This window comes from Lutjanus erythropterus, chromosome 1 (assembly GCF_056507025.1).
Source record: "Lutjanus erythropterus isolate fLutEry1 chromosome 1, fLutEry1.hap2, whole genome shotgun sequence".
NCBI lineage: Eukaryota > Metazoa > Chordata > Actinopteri > Lutjaniformes > Lutjanidae > Lutjanus > Lutjanus erythropterus.
In genome coordinates, this window is record NC_139317.1 from 42350763 (window position 1) to 42374713 (window position 23951).

General features: G+C 39.5%; 1 protein-coding gene across 1 annotated transcript in view; it reads right to left on the reverse strand.

Moving 5' to 3' along the window:
* The window catches only part of dpy19l3 (dpy-19 like C-mannosyltransferase 3), a 95625-nt gene extending 74981 nt beyond the window's left edge, over positions 1-20644 (reverse strand). Inside the window, exons 1-5 of the mRNA XM_084725197.1 lie at positions 20463-20644; positions 19776-19902; positions 16408-16535; positions 4622-4936; positions 1921-2011 (exon numbers count right to left, since the gene is read on the reverse strand). Of these exons, the coding sequence (XP_084581323.1) occupies positions 1921-2011; positions 4622-4936; positions 16408-16535; positions 19776-19893 (652 nt within the window). The 5' untranslated portion in view covers positions 19894-19902; positions 20463-20644. The remainder of the gene's footprint in view (positions 1-1920; positions 2012-4621; positions 4937-16407; positions 16536-19775; positions 19903-20462) is intronic.
* Between the last annotated feature and the right edge of the window lie 3307 nt (positions 20645-23951).

A 23951-nucleotide genomic window follows, 5' to 3' on the forward strand; every position in this document is an offset into this window, starting at 1 on the left:
AGCAAGCTTTCAACTCTGCCTGAAAAACTGACTTCATCAGCTGTGGCTCGCTACCTAATTAAGCTAATGTTAGCTCCATTCGTTGGTTGAAAATGCTGTCTCTAGCTAATTCTTAAATTGTTAGAGGCTGACTTGTTTAAAAACAAGAATCCTGTGAAATGGTCAAGAGTGCAAGTGTTTGGCAGACATTTTCTCAAGTGGTGCTGACTGGGGTTGGAGGGATGTAAACTTTAAGAGCAGGACAGAGCTGCTAACATTAACTAAACTCTAACAGCACCCAGGACCAGCTTTCACACAATAAGGAAATACTACATGAACGGTGATAGTCATGAATGGCACTTTTTTAAAACCTGTAACCTGGCGAAAAAAGTTAGTTGATAATATACCTCTTGGCCTTAGACATACTTTTAGGTTGATATTGTATGTAGTAAGCTAGACAGGGGTGTAAGTTACAAGTTTTATCACAATATGATCTTACATTTTTCCTTTGGACAACAAAACAGTATTTCCTGGTATCACAAAGCCTGCTATGATATAATTTTGATTTGGACCTGACACAATATATGTTCATTTAAAACATTCAGTTTGATTTATATCAGCACAGAAAACCAATAGGAATTTCAAAATAAAGGTCTATCTTAAAGATGACAATAAAGGTGGATATTTTCATTTGGCTTTCGTTGACTGTTGACTCGATATATCATATTGATGTATTGTTACACCCCTACTAGAGAGCCTGACTAGCTAACATTTGCAGTTTATGTTATATCGTGTTTTATATATATTCACAATATATATTCGTGTTTTATATTGTTTTTTTAAAGGGTAGGAAATACACCACCACCCTCTAAACCGACCGTCATCAACTGACAGTCTGTGGGAACGGCTACTGTACAAAGTATTACAATATTTATATATCTGCAGTATCACAACCTGGGAGTCTACGGTGAAATTCACGGGAAGAATGGTGTATTAAGTAACAGCTAAGGCAAACCAAATATTTCCCATAGCTGTGTCACATTAAAAGCATTAAAGACTTTTAAAATGAACTAGTCACAGGAAATACATTGTGTAAGTCAGTAAGATTAACTTTACCAGTATCATTCCCAAATATTTCAAATTGATCTGCTGTCAAAAAATGCCTAATGGCACAATGTATGCATATGTTTGATAAAGTAAAAGAACAAGAAAGAGCGGCTACAGTGAGCTGTTAGATGAAGACCTGCAGGCGTCAGGCTGCATACCTCCACCTTCTTCAACCTCTTGTTCTTCGGGGTACAAAGTCTTGTCACTTTCGCTGTTCACGGACTCATGCTGTGTGCAGCATATAATCAGATCACAGATGTTTACATCATAATGGAAAAAGGCCAATTATAGCCTGATTTTAGTAAAACAACAATAGTTTCTTTTGCTGCCCCCAGAATTCTGTTGTTTTTACCACCAGTAACTACAACTGCATAATAACGGTGCATCTGACTCCTCAGTGAAATCCCTCGTTGGCAGAGGTCTGAGAACATTTGCTAGTTAGGTTACCATTATGGATTGATTTCTCATGTATTTAGGAGTTTATTCACACTGATGTAAGCTGATAAAAATAACACTCATTTCCTAAGAAACTGAAAATTATTAAAACAATATGCTAAGTAGGCCTAAACTTTTTTTTTTAATTGAAAAGTCTGATACAGATATCTCTTTTATTAAAGCCCCCTGCACACTGCTTCAGTATGTGAAGAAAACCAAAGCTTTGGCAGGCCTGCCGTGACTTGTTATCACTGTGTGGGTGAGGGGTTTAACAGTCGATTAGACTCATAAAAATCAAGGATGATATACTGAAGATGGACTGGCTGAGATTTGATAGATTTAATAAAAGGCCAATATTGACGTAATGTAGAGGAAAATTACCATAAACATAGTGTATACCTTCTTGTATGGACGGGGCCTGCAACATTTGCTTGAAGTATGAGTAGTACAGTCCACACTCCGTCCGAAAGGAGATCTCCCGCTCCACTTCCTGAAAGCAAAAAGGGGAATTAGTTTGTCATGAAACCAAGCACTTGTGTTCTTTCTAATATGGAAAACAGATATCCTGGCAAGACATGACAGAAACATGGAGGATAGAGGCAAAGCAGCTAATACACTCATAATCCTCAACAGTAACAATAAGACAGGTAACACAGTGAGTGTGTGGGTGTGTGTGTGTGTGTATGTGTGTGCGTATGCTCAGAGGATGCAGTTCCAGGAGATTTCCTGCTTGCCATGTACGATTACTGTCCCACTGGGGTGTAAAAACAGAGAGCAAACAGTGAACTTCCAGCTGCAGAGTATTAGTCAATCAACAGTCTATCATATTCAGTTTGCAGATAGTTTTTAAAGCTGACTAAATGCCTGTTGATATATGTTGACATAATGATTATGTATTATTACAGGATTATTACAATGCCATTCATGTGTTCATTTTCCAGTACAGACTTATGACTAATAGCTCATCCCTCATAAAAAAGACCATAAAAACAACTAAATGGACACAGAATTTCTTAGTCCTCTAAAACAGTAACAATGTATGCATCTACTACATGACTAAGAGGAAACAGCCTTACTGATTTCCATTTGCATTACAACTTAACACTTCAAGCACACAAAGCACAGCCCACAACTCCATCCACAACCCCACCTGCATCAATAATGAAACGATATCTCAGACTCACCCTGGACAATAAACTGAGCGGTGAACAACACACCACAAACATCCACAAACACTGCCAACAAAGACTTTTCTACCATCCACAAGCTGAAAGCATTTTCTGCCTCCACCCCTCCATCTTCTGTTACTGCTCTACAAAAGTATAACTCAACCAATTCTCTACTATTGTTACCCGTTTCCTCACCACGTCAACCACCTCCAATACTAACAGACACATGAGCATCACACACACAGCTCCTCCAAAATTGTTGCCTCCCTACCTCAGCCTCCAACAGCAGAACACTGAAATGCTGACCAGTCAACAAAACACACCCATAACTGTCATGTTCTATGTGAATAGGTATGTGTATGTAAATGTTATGATGTATAATGTATTTATGTACCTGTGTGTTTATGTGAAGCACTTTACAGACTGTAGTGACATCCATTATGGAGCAATATTCAAATACACTTTGTATATAAAATGGTCCATAAACTCCACGAGTCACCCACATTATTCACAGTATTCAGTATTCAGTCACAGTGTTCACTAAACTTGCATAACTGGACGTCTTCCCAGGACCTAGTGGCCATGTGCTTAGCCTCACTTCACAGTGCTTGACTGACATCACCCTGACTCTCTAATTATTTTTTTGGCACCAATTAGGGTTGGAGATGGTACCCCTTTTAAGTTTTGTGACCTCAGCCAACTCTTAGCATAGCTCCATTTATATTCTCATGCTATATGAATACATTATTAAAACCAATACACTGGAACATGTCAAGGCTCAAAAATAAGAACTGCCTGCTTGCCTCAGCCAAGTATAATGTAATGTCAGGCAAGTAAATCTGGCAACTCACTTGCCCGAACAGGCAAGTGGCGAAAAGAATTAAACTACTTTGACCAGTGAATAATAGTTAAAGTAATTTTTCAAGCAAAATGGCAAAAAATGTTGTTTTAAGCCTCTCAAATATGGAGATATTCCATTTTTCTTAGTCTATCATCAACTTAAACTGGATATCTTTGCATTTTGGACAAACAACAAAACGAGACATCACCTTAGACTTGTACAGATGTTTCAGGCCTAGATTAAACATGACAGCTAACTTTAGTCTATGTTGTTACTTCATACCAGCTGATAAAACAATTTGTTTAGGGGCAAGTGAAAATTGACTTTGGGCAAGTAGATTTCTGACCCACTTGCCAGACCGGGCACGTGAAGAAAAAAAAAAAAAGAAAAAAAAAAAAAAACATTCATGTTGAACCCTACAGCTGAAGGAGACAAGAAGAAGCTGGGGAAAGAATCACTGACCCTGTGATTACCAGACAACCCTGATCATGAGTCACTGGCGATCACTGACATGTCAATGATGATAAATGTGCTGTGTATTAAATGTTACACATACATCTGCGTATATCACTTATTGTACGTATATAACAGGGCTGCAACTAACTAATGATCAGTCGGTTGATCATTTTCTCAATTAATCAATTTGTTGTTTAGTCCATAAAATATAGAAAATGATAGAAAATAGTTTATCACAGTTTTACCCTTTTGTTTTACTGCCATAGAGGACTAAACAAACCAGTAAATATTTGCATTTGAGAAGCTGAAATCAAAGCATTTTTTCTTCAAATTGTCTAAAAATGATTAATCAATTATCAAAATAATTGGCAACTCAGTTGGCAACTGCATTGCAGCTCTGCTCTGCATATATACAGTGTATATTTACACACACACACACACACACACAGTCACCACACTCCTACCATGAGCTAAGATTAGACCACTGAGGGGGGTGGCAGTTGTTTTTATTTGCACTGTGTTCCTGACTGATCTCCCTGGAACTCTTACCACAGGCTACTACTGTGAGCGAGAGCTTGCCTGCAATGTGCTTGGTAATTAAAGGTTCAAATTAAAACAGTATCATAGCTCCTACCGTGAGCTGAGAGAACCACAGCAGATTCTCGTGTATGGCGTTGACACACCAGGCCTGAGTCAGAGCCAGCAGCCCAGCCAATAACAACCCTGCTGCCATGGAAACACACTGTCGCCAAGGCCACCGGGGTAGAATGCCTGAACCGGAACAAGTATAGGATCCTCCCAGCGGAGACACCTCCCCTGTACCCCCGTCCTGTTTGGCATTAGACCTTTCTGTTCCCCACATGCATCTCCCCTCAGCTGGTGCATCTTGTGAGAGGCCCAAATTATGTTCTAGCTTGCTCAGCTTAACTCTCTTACGAAGCTCCATTGCCTGAGACGACGGAGATTATCAATAAGTTCTTGGATCCTTTGATGCACTGAATCCAGGTAGATAAACAGCATGCTCCTGGGTTGAGCTATAGAACTGATCCAAATCCATTACGGCAATAAATGTAAATGCGGTGTGTTTTTCTCTTCTTGAAGTCGGTCCAAATAAATTAGCTTTTTAATCGCTTCAAGTTCCTTGCCAAAGGAAATATGCAAAAGCTTTCTCTGCGGGAATGAGCAGCTGATTTCCTTCCCAATCCTTCTTTTGAGTTTGCTCGAGGCAAAACAAGCCTTGGCTTTTCACCAAGAGCTCTGATGAGATGGCTAATCCTCAGTTTAAATTAAGGTCAAAGAGAATAGGCCTGGTTAACAAGTTCACACATTGCTCATTACCCTGAAAGCTAGTTCACTTCTCAGAAGGCACCGATCTTCTTCAATCTGTTTCTCTCAGTTTCCATTTCCTCTGTGTGGGTCTTTGAATAACTCCCATCTCTCTGATGTGGTGCTTGAAGAATCCAAGCGAGGGTCCGTCCAGCGTTGGCCTTGCTTCGTCCTCCCTCGGCTTTATGTCTCAAAGCAGACCAACCTCTGCCTCCCCTGATCTCCAACAAAGATTTCAAAACAAAAAGCAATATTTCTCCACAAATCCGCCACTGAGTATGACGAGAAAAGCAAACATAAGGACTGAGCTACAGTAAGCCTGCGAACAACTGGATGGGCTGTAGATAACTGGAGCAGCCAGAAGGGAGGGAAAGAAAAGAGAGTTGACTACTGGTGACCTCTTGTCTATAAAAACACACATGCACACAGGAAAAGAATAGGATGGGGTGGGGGTGGGGAGGAGAACATGTTGGAACATCATTCGGAAAACGCGGGGAACATTTGTTAGAGGGGGTTTGTGGATCTGGAACCAGCGTCAAGCTGTGAGCACATGTCTGAAATAAACTCCATGAGGCAACTGTCTAACTGCATACCGTAAGAGTGGCGATAATAAGCGTTCTAACGGTGTGTGTGTGAAAGAGGCAGTGAGAAAGAGCAAACGAGCACGAAGAACTTGATGATAAACCCTCCAGACTCTGTAACCTCAGGCTAACACTGATACCACATTTCCTCAACAACACAATGTTTGAGGAAACCACATGTGAGATCATTAAAACCAGCCTCCTTTCTGTTAAACAACAGCTTTTCCACAGCCTGCCAACACTCCGACACCATCAGTCAGGTAAGGTCTGGTCAAGCAGCAACAGCCGCAAAGTACCAACATCAAGCGGGCAGGAATCCCAAGCTCACAAATTACTTTCCAGCATGTTTCACAGCCCTTTCCATCCTACTTGACCTGGACACACTTTACAGCATATCTGTGAGACAGTGAGTTGGAGAGTGAACATGAGAGAGACAGTGGATCTGAATACATCATCTCAACTGGCTAAGAGAGCAACAGCAAACAGGTCATACATAAGGTCAGACTGCTGCACCAGCCGGCACAAGTGACTAAAAGGAATGTTAGCTGACATGACATGTAGTACGTCTACACTTGCTAGCTAAATATAAAGATGAATCAATTTTCCTTACGTTTTGGCCCTCTGTCTCTGGAGAGCCAGCACTTTTTTCATCTCAAAACTGAGCTTTTTGAAAACTGCCTCCAAAGTGAATACATCTGAAAAAGCATTAGCATTGCATTTTCGTTTAGCGAGAAACAAAACTTCTGAAAAACAAAAAAAATGCCTACTCAGGTGCACTGGTAGAGTTCAGAAGGCAACTGTTGCTTCATACTCTCTGTGCGATCGCTCATTGTAAATGTCCTAGCAATGTCATAACATTGTAAATATCACATGAGCTGATCAAATCACCATTTTATGATCCTTCAGACATGAAAATGAAACAAAATAGGCCAATATCATTAGGTCATCTGTTTTGAAATACAGTAGGTCAGGCATGTCCAATTAGCAGACACACACATACACAGACACACACACTCATTTGTGTTCTCAGCTGGTGCAGCATCTGTGCTCCTGCAGCTGTCGATGTGTTGCCATGGTGACGACAAGCCAACTTTGCAGCTATCAAAAGGTAATACTTTTTGCAACTTTTTTACAAGCAGCAAAGCCACTGACAAGGTTATTCTCACAGTCTTTGACCGCACCAAAATCCTCCCAAATGTCCAACTTGGCCTTCGACGATGTATTGTCCACAATTTGGTATCCTCCACTGGCTATTTCTGCCTTTATGTCATCTGTTTTAGCCAGCAGCTAGCCTACATCACTGTCAGATTAAAAATAAAAGTCCCGCTGTTTGGAAGAATGTGGGGTCAAAAGTTGTGTCGTATGCTTTCAAAATAAAAGCCTGCTAGTTGGTTAGACTTGATATTACTGTATTTGCAGATGTGAATGTTAAAAATATTGCACAATTTTTTTCACTTCTAATTTCTCCAGGGGAAAAAAACATATTACAGTATTCTAAGTGTTATATTCTTGTTTTCCCCTGCTGCCCGCCTGCAATTACTTCATTTTTACCTGCGTCCACGACCATGAATTTATATAAATATATTTTGTACCCCCTACAGAACATATTTGTATATGAAGGCAGATTCTGTAGACAAGGAACAAGATTGGATTTCTCTCGTTATTAGATTTTTCTTTGAGTTCATCTGCATTCATTTGAAACTGTGAAACAGTTTGGTCGTAGACACTGTCTCTCAAATCCAATTCCATTCTTGCATCTCAAGTTGTTAACTATCTGCAAACAATGAACAGAAGAGGAAGTTTTGGCCCAGGTATCCAATATACCGATAGCCCTGAAAGATTAGTTATTGCCCACAGACGCTAAATCATCATCAGACGATAACCAATGGGATCCCAGATTTGGAACAAAAACCTGCAGGAATAGTTTGGAACAGTTTGGTATGCATAGGTGATCACAGAGAACAGAAGGGAACTGAGCGAAGGTTTAACCAACTGAGACTCAGCAGAGTTAAAGAAAACAGAAGGGGCTGCAATGTTAAGGACTCTATGATTGCAAGATGAACAGAACAAATATGCACCTCACTTTTTAAAAAAAGTAAGCTAACAAGAGCTTCCACATATTCAGATGGCAAACACATTTCCTGGCCAGACGGCAGCAAAAGTTGAGCTAGATTAAATTTTTTGCCAACTAATCCTGCGACCCTTTGTGTCAGCACCCCTGCTGAGTCAACACAGTGACCTCATTGAAATGAATGAGGGAGCCGCGCTAATATTTGTCTGAGCATAGCCTGAAGGCCGGGTCAGCGAAAAGAACTAGTTTGTACAGTGTCTTGCCCGACCACAATGGAAATCAATTTTTACCTTCTTGAGTTCCAGAGGCCACACTGGAAGGCAGGGTGAAAAGTCGGCATCAGAGAGAGGTGAGACTCGATATCATTTAAAAATTACATTTTATGGTGTTGCCGTCTGTTATTCATATTTGCAACCACTTGCATAACAAATGAAAACAGAGAGCCTGGGAGAGAAGTCTAAAGATAGCGTACTTTCTCACCTCTACATCTGGCCAAGTACTGTGCAAAGTCAGTGTTCATGTCTGATTGTTGCTTTCACAAAGTTACAGAAAATGTCAGACATAGCCTCTTTTATCTTTTGTGTACAAAAATAAATACAGATCATCCATATAATAACTCAAGACAACGCTCACAGACCAAAGAAGAGTAACACATAACCACATAGCAATGCATACTCTTTGCAGTGCATGTGGGAGCTTCAGCTATTCAGCAGTCTGATTGCCTTTATAAAAAAAAAAACTTACTGACACAGTTGGTGTGAGGTTTGATGCTCCAGTAATATTTTTGAGCCCGGTGGCTGGTGTCCTTAATGATGTTACGGGGTCTTTTTGCAGTGAGTGTGTGTGTGAGTGTCCTGGAGTTGTGGTGATTCCGTACCAAAAGATTTAGCTGCTGTCTTTACGGTCCTTTTTAGTTTTTTTTTACAGTCAGGCTGCTGAACCAGACTGTGATGCAGCTGCTGTGATGCTGTGCCTTCTTGAGGATGCCTTTGGTGTCGGGGGACCATGTTTGCGTGTCTGTAATGTGTGTGTCAAGAAATTTAAAACTGCCAACAATTTTTGACAGATGAGCCATTGATGGAAATATAACTCCCTCTGGTCTTGCTGTAGTCAACAATGATTTCTTTTGACTTATTGACATTAAAGGGTCTTTTATGCTAAAGATTAGATGCTCATATGGATACAGACGGAGCCTTTTGTCCTTACTCTGCCTTAATTTCATCCGTATTTGTGCACATTTTCTGAAATCTTACTGATACGGATGAAACAAAGAAGTTCCGCCATATGTTACGGAAAGCCATGTAGCCAATAGTTTATGCAAGACACAACTACAGGACACAATGAATACATTTTAAAAATCCTCAAGAAAGATAAATCTTCATGCTTGTGGAGTCCCACGGGAGTCAGTTTAGGGCCCAAACTGTTTGTTTTGTACGTTAATGACATATGCAAAATATCAAAAATATTGTAAATTGTGTTATTTGTGGATGACACTAATATTTTCTACTCTGGGGACAATTTACAGCAGCTTCTGGAGGTGGTCACATCAGAAATGAGTAAATAAAAATGTGGTTTGACTCAAACTAATTATCATTAAATTTGATCAAAACCAAACTCATGCTGTTTGGAAACTGAAAAATAATTACGCAGCTATACATTAAGATAGACAATGTTATTATTGTGAAAATACTGTGAATGAAAACAAATTTCTTGGTGTGATAATAGACCACAGAAAAACTTAGGAGGTAAATTAAATTTGAAACAATGTCCTTTTCACACCACTCTGAAAAGTGTGTGCATATCAATTTGTGGGGTGATTTTGTGGAACGCACTAGGTGAACAAATCAAACAAAGTAAAGATATGAGGCAGTTTAAAAAGAGATTTAAAGACAGTATTTTCACAAGGTACAAAAATGATTAGAGGGAATGTAAAACACACTCAGGGTGATAATGTTGTTGGTTTGTTTGGTTTTTCTTCTTGTATTTTCATATTTGTTTTATACATCGGGTAATATTGGTTATCTAGTATAAAGAAATATAGTAATGTAAATGTGGGGTTGATCGATGGAAAGCAGAGTATATGTATTAAATAGTGATTAGTGATGGATTAGTATAGTGTGAGAGTGGGGGTAGGACTAAACAAGCGTGCTGCTTCTTCCAACTCCTTTTCGGACATGAAACATTAGTTTAGGTTTCTCATTGTAAGTTTGTTTATTATTTATTGTTTTGTCTCTGTTTTGTACTTTTTTTTTTCTCTACAAGATATTTTATATTTTTAAATGTTCGAAATAAATAAAAATCAAATGAAATGAAATGGCTGCACAGCCCACCATCATCTTTTTTAAGAGGTCCATTATCACAACCTCCTCCAGCATCGCCAAGATTGTTGTTGTCAGAAACTTTTGACTCTTTTTCTTCTTCTTTGGATAACTTTTAACTCTGAGTGGCATCCCCTAGTGGATGTACTGCATTACATCCATGCGAATGTAAAAGACGCACGGTATGTGGGTAGTGACAACTGCATTGTTTGAAAAGAGTAGGGTTAGGCATGGTGCACATTTGAACTAACATGGTAACAATACCAGTACCTGGAATTTGTTACCAGTACCTTTTTCAAGTATTTTACTCGCTTTGTGATACAAAAAAGTCATTTCAGTTGGAAGTCCATAGGACAAGGTCTTCAACTTCGCTCCTACGGGTGCTCTCATATTGTCAATAATCAGTCTAATCACCAAATGTGGGGGACTTGCCTTGGTATTCATGACTTGACTTAGACTTGACTTAGACTTGACACAGATGAACTGAAAAGGCTTTTTAAATTAAATATTTACATTTTTCAAAACAGACCAGTAGAGGCCAACACACAAGGCATCAATCATGGAGAGGGCTAGTCCAAAAAACCCCATAAAATTTGGATTTGAGGATTATGTTGATAATGACGTTAGTAAGAGATGGACTGTGGTATGCTGTGTCATATGAGAAGCACCTTAGAGAGGTGTGTTAATAGGTGTCAGTGTGTTTTTTTTGTGTCATACTTGTGCAAGCTCACTCTCCATTGTTGTCCATTTTGGAAGCTTCTTTGCCAAAAAATGTCTAAAATTGTGATTTGCACATGCTCCAGTGCCAATCACAGATGTGTCATGAGCAAATTTTACCTGATGGAGATCCTAACTAAGACACTTTAAATGTGTTAGTGTGGACCTACAGTGTTTCACAAACAGCATTTTCAGATTTGACCAGCTCTGTGTGAACACAGTCTCAGACAGAGGCTCTGATAGCATTCACAGAAGGAAACATTTCACACACACAAACACACACACACACACGAGCGCAATGTGTGATGATGTCATCCAGGAGCCACTTATGTGGGAACATTTCTGGGAAATGTTCGCCAGGCCTGTAAAGTGACCTGCATTTATTATGAATGAAAGCATCTGTCCGCCTCTTTCCTTCTCACACACATACAGTAAACAGAGAAAACCAGCAGAGGACCACAAACTGCGTCTGTATGGATTCCACTCAATTAACTGGATGTGCTGCTTTGTCTCTCTGTGACAAAAACTCATCCATTATCCTGTGCAGATTGCCTCTATGTGGGTCAAGACGCACCGCACATTTGCATGAGAGACAGATGAGGCACCTGGCTGGCACTGCCAGTTACAGATGAGACAAATTCAGAGCTGCAGATTTCTGAGGGCCTGCCTGCTCAGTTGTTTTGTTCGATTCCTCACTCTCTCTTCAGTTCTACACAAAAAGGAGAGTCCATTCTGCGGTGAGGATAACACTTCGACAAAATCCAAACCAATATCTAAAGATGAAACTCCCCTATCTAATATGGGGATTCATCACTCCCTGAGAGCAGAGAACAACTCTCACCAAACTGTGAAACTCAAACTTTCCAGCAGATTCAGAAAAATCTGAACTCACTCATCCTGAGCTCCTTGCTCTCTTTAATAATTATTACCACATGTAGTTATCTTAATTAGCTTTAAAGTAAATAAAGTAAAGCATGTTCATGAATTTACACCCATCCATCTATCCATTTTCTTCCGCTTATTTTGGGTCGGGTCGAGGTGGCAGCAGGTTAAGCAGGGTATTCCAGATGTCCCTCTCCCCAGCCACGCTTTTTCAAGTTCCTCACTGGTGATCCCAAGGTGTTCCCAGGCCAGATAAAGACCCAGACCCAGAACAACCTGGGTAAACCCTGGGTAAACAGGGTGTTCTGGGTCTGTTCTGGGTCTATCCCGAGGTCTTCTCCCGGTGGGATGGGCCCGGAAAACCTCCAAAGGGATTCATCCAGGATGCATCCTGATCAGACGCAACCCTACAAACTCAATTTGGCCGCTTGTATCCACAAACTCTTTCGGTCACCACACAAAGTTCATGACCAAAGGTAAGGGTCAGAACATAGACTGACTGGTAATTTAAAAGTTGTGCCTTAAAGCTGATTTAAAAACTACGTTTCTGATTTTGTACACTCTACCTAAATGTCTCCCGCTGAAGTATTTAATCATGGCTGACAGTCAGATCACTAAGCGCGCTACCATCCTAACATCATGACTTAAAAGCATCATGATGTTGGCGCAGGACTTGTTTGACTTGACTTGCGAATTTTTTAACATATAAGAAAAAAAGATAAACCCTCAGTTGCTCAGTTACATCACGTTTTCAGTGCAGCCGACACAATGTCTCCTTCAAAAACAACATTTTAAACATGAAGCATTCGAATACAGTTTCAGACATCAATTATCATGGCAGGGGTTGAAGCTTCAAAGTATTGGGTCGGTCCTAGATTCTAGCACTAGCTGCTAATGCTAGAGCTACTCTCCTCAGGTTGATCTTTCCTCTCAGTAACCTAACAGTCAGTGCACATGGCTCATTCTTATACAAGTGACAAGGTTTGTGAGCCAACAGCATATTTTACAATATATTTTAGGAAAGACTTCATGCAGTGAGTGACATTTTTTCCAAGTGAAATTTTTCTAAGGAAGCAAACTGCTAAAAGTAGCTTGGAGACTAGGGAACATAGTTAGCTACTATAGCTTGCAGGAAAGGAGTGACTCACAGACACACACACACACATACTACAGGAACAAGAGCAAGGAGCACACAAAAAGAGAAAGAGTTACTTAAAAAGATTAGTGAGTGTTGTACCAGGCTTCTGGTACCTGGCAGTTAAAACTTCCTCCTGGCATGGTACAAATCTTAAGAACCATTTAAACAAAAATGGATCCAACAGTATCGGGGCATCAGATGCAAACCACACAATCTGAGACTGAACCAGGTCAGACCAAGTGACCTGCATTCCTTGCCTCAGTCGATACATCTACCAAAACAAATTACTACAGTATTAGTGCACCGCTAAATGAGGCAAAAACAACAAACAGCAACATTTGCATTTTGCCCCAGTTATGACTCTGACAGAGCAATCTGTTCTGCCATGTCAACCAGATCAAAATCTGCTACGTACATCTCATTTTGAGCCACATTGTCGGTGAAGCTTTGGAAGGGGGATTTAAATTACATCATACCTGGCAGGGCACAATGTTCTGTTGCTGTACAACACTGAACAGACTATAAAAAGGAGTGTGTAACCACCAGTCGCCATGGTGTTTCAGGACTTCGTGTGATTCATTTGAGGGGCCTGAAAATCAATCCTATGCAGAGCATGGAAAAACAATCATCCCATTTCAGGATGAAGTGTTTATGACCTGTTTGCATGCCATTTACGGAGAAAACTGACTGAGAGGACGTGTCTGATTGGCACTTATGTTGAAGCTCTTCCCCTTGAGATACATAGAAAACATGTGTGGATTTTTTTTTCTTTCAAATCTTAAAACCAGGACACAGTTTCCATCTGTAAAGATCCACATCTGTGATGTGGTTGATGACTCTTACACATGGATGTCAAATCCTTAGATAACCTCCATATAAAAGTGTCAGGTGCATCAATCCAGCCATCTCCGCTGCGTCTTAACAAGGGCCTCATTAAAGAGATAAAAGAGTTTATGTGTTGTCAAAATTCCCAGATCTTCTTCCTGGGCTGGCTCAAACTCAGTGGAAATAGTTGGGTTGAAACTGTCAGCGAGAAATACTAAACCACTGAGACATCTACATAATGCCTTGTGGGACACGATCATTGGACGAAGGGCTTGGCAACAAGTGGTCACGTAATGACTTGTCATGAATATTTTTTAATCATATACCAGTTGTTAACATTCACAGCTCCAGTAAATAGCAACAAAAACTAATTTGTTCCATTCTGTTCAAAAGAGAAAGTTACAAAATTGCCTTCAAAAATTTAATTTGCCCTGCTGGAGGCAAATATTACAAACACTAGCTTGTGAAACACTATCTACAACACAATTTTAACTGGTAGTGTCTGCTTGTGAATTTAAAATTACAATATACGCATTCAGCCTCATCCAAGAATCTTTTCTTATTTTTTTCCTTAACTTTATTTTATTTTTTCACTTAGAGTGCTCGTGCTTCAGTGCCACGTCAGATTCAGCAAACACTCCCAACTTCAGATAACTGAGTAAATGACAGGGTTCCTTCCCCCCTGCCAGCACCGTGCGGTGATAAATTACATATTATAAAATGACAACATGATTATTTCCTTTTTAAATCACATTCAATCAGATATTATTGTGCTCTAAACCACCAAAATTATGTTCCTTGATAGCATTCTATGGAAAGGTTAAGTTCATCCTATTTAACCCGGCTGAGCCAGTATAAAACAATCACTAGATAAATATCATCGATTTCATTAAAATCTTTTCTTTTTTTTCTTTTTTTTTAATTTTCAAGCCGACACTCACTGAAATGGCAACTGCCCAGCATCTTCAATTGTAGCCACACATGCAGATTGGTAAATGAGGCTTAAAAAGGATCATCTTTATTTTGTGTGTAAGACAAAAGCAATCAGGCTCTCCAACTTATTTTATTTCTTTATCTAAGCATATTCCATCAGATGGTGATTTATTATGAAAGTAATGCATTTGCAATTTCAAGCAATTTCAAGTGCTTTATCCAAAATCCAAGTACTTTTTCAAACTTGAAAACTGTACATGAAATTCCAGTGTTTTCAAGTATTTCCAGCACCCATGAGAACCCTGGAATGACTGAACCTGATTAATGCCATCCCCATGTATTTGAGCATAAGTTCATGAGAACTGTAGATTAGTATAATCAACGCTCCAATAATACCATACCATATAATACAATATAATGTTCCTGCACCATATGTCAGGAAGGGTTCATTCATGAAAGTAGCATCAAAGAGTAAAAACAAAACTTAATGAGTTTGGAGAATGAAGTCCTGCTTTCCATAAAGGATCCATAAAGGAAAGTCTATAAATTTAACAGTATCATCTGTGGATTTAAGAGAGTCGCTAAAGCCAAGGAATGGAAAAAATAATGAGCGCTATTAATGCCGTGTCACCTAGGGGTCGTAAAGTCACTGAAATAAAAAGGAAATGGTTGAAAAGGCTTAAAAAAATGTCCCGCTACAGCAAGGCGATTGATGCCTGCATCAGGATGGGGTCAAAGAGAAGTCTCTATCATGTGGCTGCACAACGCAATATGTGCACTAATAGGTGATGTTCCACTGTCAGGCAAAGGAGGATGTTACTCTGGACAGTGATTTCATAAACCTGAACATGAAGATCTGGCCTGTCTGTGGGTAATAGCCAATTTAAGTTAATAATGATATCATTACGCTGCCTGCTCACGCTACATGTACCCCGCCTCTTGTTCGTACCGAGAAAATTAGTAGCAACTTATTCTAAATCATAAGTCCCACTGTGTCTCAGTTTCAAGACGCATCTTTTTTCAAATTGTGATCACTACTGCCATTCCAAACAGTCATCCACACTTGACATTCTTCAGCAGCCTGTCCCACTACATTTACTCCTTTTTAAATTGTTGATTAGACATTCTTAGGTAAAAACTCTGTTGTGAAATGTACCCAATTGGAACATTTTTATTTTCTAGTTGATATGTACTCTAACAAAAAATGCACAGCCCCTAAATGCAGCACAGCATGGTTTGTACATGATACATGGTCTCTTCTACACTCAACCCATGGACAGTCCACCTTAACTGTCATATAAAGTGAAGGTCATTCTTTGTTTTTTGCCTTTCCAGTGAATCAACGTACACAACAGCAGCACCCTCCCTATATCTGACCTGAATGGAATGGAACCCTAATTAGATTTTACTGGGAACACTGGTGTTTACTATTTCATGTCAAATTGGCTGCCATGAAAAAGGTCTATAATAACATTCATTTGGATGTAGAAAATGAAGAAACATTCAACAACCTTAAACTAATATGTTTGAACCTGTTGCAGCGAGGCTCTCCTCACTGGCCTTCAAGGCAGCATCAACAAAATTCTGAGGGAAAAACTGTTTAAGGTCTTAGCAGTGAAAGGTCTTTACCTTGATGTTGGAGAACCACAGGTCATTCTCATGTAGCGTGGCCATGTAGATGCAGCACAGCAGTCCAAGACCAACAGACACAGACCAACCAACCGATGTCCAGATTATTGCCCCCCATGACCAATCACCTGCAAGAACATTGACGTGTCATTAAGTGAAATTTTGATAACTTTTAAAAACAGCCAACCACCAGAAGACACTTTGAGATGTCACAGTAGGAAAGCACAGGTGTAAATATTAAAATGGATGACGGCTGAATTCCATTTAGCTGCCTCAGTTTCACAGTCCTGGCACAGGGTCAGGTTATACTTGAACAGAACTCGTGCATATGACGTGTTTTCCGACCACATCACACATCAAAAGTCGTAGAGAAAGCCACAGACAGAAAACACAGAATAGAACTTCAGGTTCTGGCCCCTTCCCCACCTCTGCACAGCTGGCCAACCACTGCATGAAGTGAGTGTTAATGTCAGATTGTCGGTTTTGTAATGTTACGAGAATTGTTGGAAACTGTCACACTGGAATGGCTTATGCTGCGTTCACATGCCCCTCAGCTCCAACTTCAGTGTCTATATGAGCTTTTAAGTCATAATGTGGAAACAACATGGACGCTACAAAGGGAAAGGTAGGGTAGAGTTGTTGTTGTACTGTCTGAGTAATGGGTTGGCTGAGACTAGCATCCCAGTGAAGATTCATGTTCCTATTCAAGACTGCTTAAACAGTCTGACACTTTATATTACAAAGTGATTTTGTCCCAGACTTGTTGCTGCACCAGTACATTCCCTAGAACCACTACAATATTGCCTTACCGGAATTGTTATCAGGTTTAAGGCTAATAAGCAGCTTTTCACACTAATCCGTGAGCAAAAAACTGATACACAATGTGTGAATTAAGAAAAAGTTATCAAGAATACATTTACTTTTAGCAGTCATGTTTCTGCATACAGACAACAATTCGGCAAAAATTTGTGCATACTTTCCAAGTTGTTGTTCTGGCTTGAGGGGGTGTTCAACAGGGTTCTTACACCTTTTCAAAAAGTAAAATTCAAGCACTTTTCAAGCATTTTCAAGGTGCACTTTCAAGCTTTCTCAGCACCTTTTAAAAAATATTTCCACCCAACAGTGTGAAAAGTGACTTACATTTAAACTAAATCATTACTGTTTTACACTAGAGCTTTCTTGGTCACTGGCTGCCTTTGACTGTCAGGTTGTTGCTGATGCCATCACTGCTGCATTGTGTTGTGGGATACAGCATAGTGTCCAGTCCTGTTTCCCCAGAAACAGTGTGCACTTCGTGTATTACTGGCTTCATACTAAGGTTTCAGACATATTAAAAAATCTCACATACTGCACCTGCTAGCCTGTACAATGTGGCTGAGTCAATGCTGAATTCATTTTATTATCTAAAAACCAAGCTATTCAGGCATGTGGAGATTTATTATGAAGGTTATTAAATTACAAATTTAAGCCATTTCAAACGCTTTAAGCCACTTCAAACACTCAAACTTTGAAAACTGTACATTCAAATTTAGTCCTTTCACAGATGTCCAGCGCCCATACAAAGCATGGTTAAAGGTGAAGGTTCCCAGTTGGAACTCATTTCTCAGATTATAACACATGAATGAAGGATTACTGGGACAATATGACAGAGCCACTATTAATGTTATTAATAACACCTGTGCTTTTCCTGCGCCTACTGCAGGTAAAGCACATTTATGTTGGCTGCATTTTGTTCTGCAGTGAGCAATAAGCCAAGATGCACAACACCAGGTGGATTTGTTCAGTGGATACTAATGAAATACAAGTTACCCATCATATTATAGAAATGGTACTGATTTGAATCATTCCAATCCATGTGCAAGGGAACATGTTTTCAACAGGGAAGCTGCCCTGAATATGTGAACAAGCACAACAGCATACATCTGAAACATAATAGGAAATATTAAAGCAGTATAAACAATACGGTCCATATCATCAGGACTATTTAAACCTCATCTGATGAGTATGCTGAGAAGAAATCTTATACATGCAGGTTTGACATGTTTTGTGGTGTTTTATTCAACATGTTACAAATGATAAATCTTGTTTCAGATACTGTAGACTCATCCTTAGAATCAGATTCTCTAACAGATTTTCTCTGTGCAGTGTGTTAGAACAAGAGGCGCATGAGAGCACACCAAGGTTCTGATGTCACGAACCTGGCAGCGCCACTAGGTTGCAGTTAAAGGCACCCTGCACCGTGCATCTGGAGCATGAGAAAAGCAGCCAGGCTCCCTAGTGCACCTGTGGCACACCTGGGCACAGAGTGCAATCAGAAAGACTACATCAATGTAAATTATAGGTGTGGGTTCATTAGAGCCTGTGACACATATTGCTCATCAGAGGCACCACTTTCACCCTCTATAAACACAGGGCCTACCGTCATTACGCACCGACAGTTTGGGGATCAAGTTTTCTCCAATGAAACGTATCTGCTGTTACGTGTGAAGGTTTGAATATGAAAACTACAGCCCAGCTACCTGCCAAGAGCAAATAATGACTCTTTCTAGTTTAATTATGGTCACGTTTCCCATGTGTTCCATGCATAATAGAGAGCAATTTTATTTCTCATCACAATTTAACATTCATTTATTTTAAAGTTTGTTTCCATTAATTGTTCCAAAATAATTCCCCATAATTTGTGAATCTTTGTAATCTTCATAATGTGACATAAACATGATTGTGGTTAAGATCCAAAAACAATAAAAAAAAAAAATAAATGAAAAAAACAGACAAACACTGTTTTGCTTCTGGGAACACCACTGTAAAATATAAATTGAACACTCTCCATCACATCATGACAGGTTAAAATCTGCCAGGAAGACACTAAATGTCACATCAGGATACTGAAGTAGAAAACCATGTCTATCCTTTAAACTTGCCATACTTTTCATACTTGAACTGTAAGAGAATAAGGCATCCCCAAGGGCTTGAACAGAAACTGTTCGAAAAGGTTATTAGTGTTAAAAGGTATTTCCATAATGGTTAATTCTGGCCAGTGGGTGGGGGATGCAGCCCCCACAACACCCCCCTTCCCATTCCAATGTTCCAATCTGTGAAATGCAGAGTTATGAGAATTTGGCATTTCAATAAAACCCCACTGAGAACTTCCCTTCCCACTCTGCACCCACAGCAGGTCAAAGATCAGGGTCAGATGCAGAATGCTGACCCCGGAGCTGGATCTGGCTCAACAACCCTTCAGCGAGGTGGACGTCTGCCAACCGAGTTCACCTCTCTGCGCTTTCTGCAGCCACTGGACACTGCTGCCGCCTGAAAGCTGAGCGTGTATTAAAATCAGCCGGGGTGGGATGGTAGGATGGTCCACTCACCGTGCAAGATCTTCTCTGAATGGTGGTCGGAGCAACAGTTGGGCTGCTGGGGCTGAAAGTCTGCGCCGAGAGGGGGCTCCTTCCCCCTGCTGCCCTTCCTCTGACGCAGGGCTGTCATGTTGAAACACTGCAACCAGACAGAGGGGGAGTGTGTGATGAGATACCAAGACACGTGTACACACAGTTATCATGTATCCCCCAACCCACACACACACAGCTTGTGCACCAGTGCAACCAGAGCCAAAGCAAACAACGACCTGCACCACTGTTTGTTTGTTTGTTTTCCTTCACTGTCTGCAGCCTTTCATTCAGTCTGATAGATGGGGGTGGACGTACAACGGCATTTCCTGGTCACGTCGCTGCCAGAATAACGTGAAACATCACATCACATCTATCGACACCGACAGCTACCAGACTGACGCTAATCCTACCGTACGTAAACCGGATGATAGGCTGCAAGCCCCTACTAAAATATCATAAGGGATATTAGTGATGCGAGTAGTGAGGCAAAAGTACGATAAGGTAGGTTTAAAGTCCTAATGTGTAGCACGGACACTTCTACAGCCGTATTATTATTATTATCATGAAGGTGCATTTTGCATAAAGGCGCAGTCAGCTTTTCTTTCTGTCATGACAGCAACAAAAGACGAACACGATTTGAGCCGACGGTACATTTCTAAGCCTCACCCTCCCGGTCTGTCTGTGTGTCTGTGTGTCTGTCTGTATGGTAGGACGGTCCGACAGCACTCCTCCACCTCCCCTCTCTCCCTCCTTCTCTCTATTTCCCTCGCTCGTTCATATTTCTCTCCTCTTTTTTTTCCCCCTCCCGTTAAATTTCATCGGTCAGCTCCTTACCCGCACTGGCTTTTAACCACGGGACAATACCGGAAAACAAGAGAGCTCGCCTTCAAAATAAGAGCGCGAGAATGTCGCTTTTGTTGAAGGCAGGAGTTTTTAAGGAGACAGGCGATGGATGAGACGGAAATAGTCTCTTGACGGGTTCATGTCAGCTATGTATGGAGGCCCACTACTGTCAAAATAACAGGGGGGGGAAAAAAAGATGAGGCTTTAAATAATGACACTTAAGTCATCATTTTGAGAAACTAACTTACTTATTTTGAAATACTAAGTCATAATTTTAAGAAAATAAGTCATAACTTTCTATATACCATTACATATCATTATTTTGATATATCAAGTCATTATTCTTTAGATACTAAGTATTATTTTGCAAAACCAACCCATTATTTTTAGATACTAAGTCGTTATTTTGCAAAACTAACTATAATTTTGAGATACCAACTCATCATTTGGGGATATTCATTATTTTGTGATATTAAGTCACTGTTTTTAGACACTCATTATTTTAACTCATTAACTCATTATTTCTTAGATACTAAGTCATTTTGAAATACCAAATCATTATTTTGAGTAATTTTAAGTAATTATTCTTTAGATACTAAGTCATTATTTTTGATATATTAAGTCAGTTTTTTAAGTACTCATTCTGAGAAATTAAGTGACGTTTTCTTAGATACTCATCATTTTAAGATGCTAACTCATTTTTTAGATACTAAGTCATTGTTTTGAGATGCTAACTCCTCATTTCTTAGATACTAAGTAATTATTTTGAGAATTATCATTATTCTGACATAGTAACCCATTATTTTTTGACATGTCATAATTTTGTGATACTTAGTCATTTGAGATGCTATCTCACTATTTTCAGATATTAAGTTATTATATAGAGAAAGCTGTTCATTATAATGACTTGTGTGATCTTTGGATCTTTTTTTTCCCCATCAGATTGGCAGAAATGGTCTTCCACAGGGTCTATGTCCAGCAGGGACTAGTAGAAGAACTGTTGAGTGTTAAGAGGGATATCATTAATCTCTTTGGAGGAGATCAGAGACCAGTCCAATTTAAACTGGAAGTCATTTTGACTTGCCATCGCAGGAAAAGCACAGGTGTAACTCGTAACACTAATGATGGCTCAGCTCCATTACGTGTCCCATCATGAGCCAGCATGCACAATACCCAGGACCCTTGGAGTGTCCCAACCTAATTAAACACAGCCATCATTAATTAATGTGATTAATTACACCTGCGTTTTTTCCAATTCCCACAATGACGTGAAAATGTCTGCATCTGTGTGAATGTGTAATATCATCAGAGGAGTGTTAGGGCCAAGCACACTTGGGTAATAATTACGGAGGAGGCTAGGCGTGGCGTGGGACAAAACGAGAGGAGAAAGATTTTGTTTTGTTTTGTATTTCAAGAATAAAGTGGAAATGTTGAGAATAAAATTGGATTTTCAGTATTCGTGCCAGGCAAAAAACTAAATCAGGGAAGGACTTTTTTGTTTGACTTGTGTTTTTAAGAATTAAATTGAAATATTGTTTTCATACAGTTTTTTATTTTACAAATAATATTTCAACTTAATTCTTGAAATCCAATCAAAAAATCTTCCTAGTCTGATTTATTATTTTCTTATGCCTTCCTAAAGACACAGTATGGTTGCCAGCGTTCGTTGATGTTGGCAGACTCTACTTCTAAGATAATGTTAGCTAGCTAGCTATAAATGTCACCTTTTTGGTGCTCTCTGGAAAAACCATGCCAAGTCCTTTACATAAAATAAGTCCATAGGCTGTTATAGGCAACGAAAAAGTTGAGGCAGGTCTAATTTTTTTCTAAAGTTACATTACAATCTGTTCAACACATTGGCAATACAAATTAATCATCCATTCTTCAAAACTGGGACAAATCATGTCCAACCAAACAAAACTTTAAAAACTATTCATACCAGCACTTTAATTCTGGTTTGTTGGTGAACATTTATTCTTTTAGTATTTTTAATTATGAAGTAATGTATAAAATGTTTTGGTTTGCTTGATTTATTTTTTTTTTCTGAACCTGCTCTGTGCAATAAATCAACTTTGTCCCAGACAAGAATTCACAACTTGAAACAGTTTAAAAATGTGTTCAAACCCTTCAAAATTTAAAACTAACAATACCTGCTGATAGTTTAGGTATAGAAATGTGCTATTATAATCATATTTGTTTTAAGATAGATTTTTTAAATGAAGATTTAGGCCCTTTAAAGTTATGTCTCAGATTTCCATCAACTCTGTTAGATAAAAGAATTATATTCCCTAAGGACCCCTGTCTCACTTACTGGTTTAAAAAAAGGTGGAAATACTGCTCAAGCAAAGACAAACTTTCTATTGTTGGATGCTATGCTATGCTTCAATGAAGTCCAATAAAATGTAATTATTAAGGCAGATAAACTGCCATTTATAATATGTTGCTTTGTCACTGCAGTAAGAAAAAAATGTATACCGCCACAGCACTATATGAACCCTGATGAAGACTTATGCAAGTGGAAATTAGTGATTTGTGTAACAAATAAAGACTTTTAATTGTCACTTCAACATTGTTCCCACTCCTGTACAGTGTCTGAGAGTGTCTTAGGACAGATATTGCCTACATTATGAGATTTCAAGCCTTCTTTTCTTCAGGTGCTTGAATGCAACCTAAGACTTTCCTTTTGGACGCTCAAGAGTCTGCTATAATACATAATCCATTCTTAATACCCAGGGGGTTTAGGCATCATGTTTGATAATGAACCTTAAAAGCTCTTGTGTCAAAGAACTCACTGAATGATGCAGAGGCATTCATCTCTGTACAATAAAGCTGCAGTGGTTATTTGACCCTATCTCACGTACGCTGCCCGCTGCTTGTAAAAGGCTTCACGGAGAATCAAGAAGTGTGAATTCATTTCAAAACCACCTGTATCTTTGTCAAAGGCCCTGTCTCTGCTGCTCACACCTACGTACAAGTGTTTGACTCTCACTGTGATGGCAAAAATAAAATTGAAAAACTACTGAAAAGCTTTTTTGACAAGGCCTTTTTCATCCCAGCCTACATTATATTTCCCCATTATATGTACTGGCAGGTTGAATAAGACAATCTGCTGGGGGGAACCCTGGCTGTGTTGGCTACTGGGCCACAGGAGATATGGGGAAGGTGTACAAAATACATTTTCAAAATCAGTATAATAATCAATCAAAGGACTGATTTCAATATCAAGAGAAAACTAACAATGATTTCAAGTTTTGACAAGTCCTTTGTCCATCATCCACCTCGAAAATGCCACAACCCTCATATTTTTTGTTG